Consider the following 253-nt stretch of genomic DNA (forward strand, 5'->3'; position numbering starts at 1 on the left):
AGACTGATATAATTGTTACATGACATGTTACACACATCACACGTCCACTCACTCTTTCCTGATGGCTTTTACAACCTTAGTCAGCCAGTTCACGTCCACATCAGCCACGCTGCTTCCAGCCGACAGCAGGAACACCAGCGCCACCACAGAGTTCACCTGGACACAGTTCATCATCAGGGAGAAACAAGCTGTAATGTTACCCTACAGGACAGATGTTCATCATCAGGTAGAAATAAGTTGTAATGTTACCCTA

The 253-nt window shown here is 45.8% G+C and overlaps 1 protein-coding gene across 1 annotated transcript in view; it reads right to left on the reverse strand.

Annotated features, from left to right (window-relative positions):
• Positions 1 to 249, reverse strand: part of LOC117940408 — a 1,667-nt gene extending 1,418 nt beyond the window's left edge. Inside the window, exon 1 of the mRNA XM_034865712.1 lies at positions 53 to 249. Within this exon, the coding sequence (XP_034721603.1) occupies positions 53 to 174 (122 nt within the window). The 5' untranslated portion in view covers positions 175 to 249. The remainder of the gene's footprint in view (positions 1 to 52) is intronic.
• Between the last annotated feature and the right edge of the window lie 4 nt (positions 250 to 253).

The sequence above is a fragment of the Etheostoma cragini genome, unplaced genomic scaffold (genome assembly GCF_013103735.1).
Source record: "Etheostoma cragini isolate CJK2018 unplaced genomic scaffold, CSU_Ecrag_1.0 ScbMSFa_2434, whole genome shotgun sequence".
Classification (NCBI taxonomy): Eukaryota; Metazoa; Chordata; class Actinopteri; order Perciformes; family Percidae; genus Etheostoma; species Etheostoma cragini.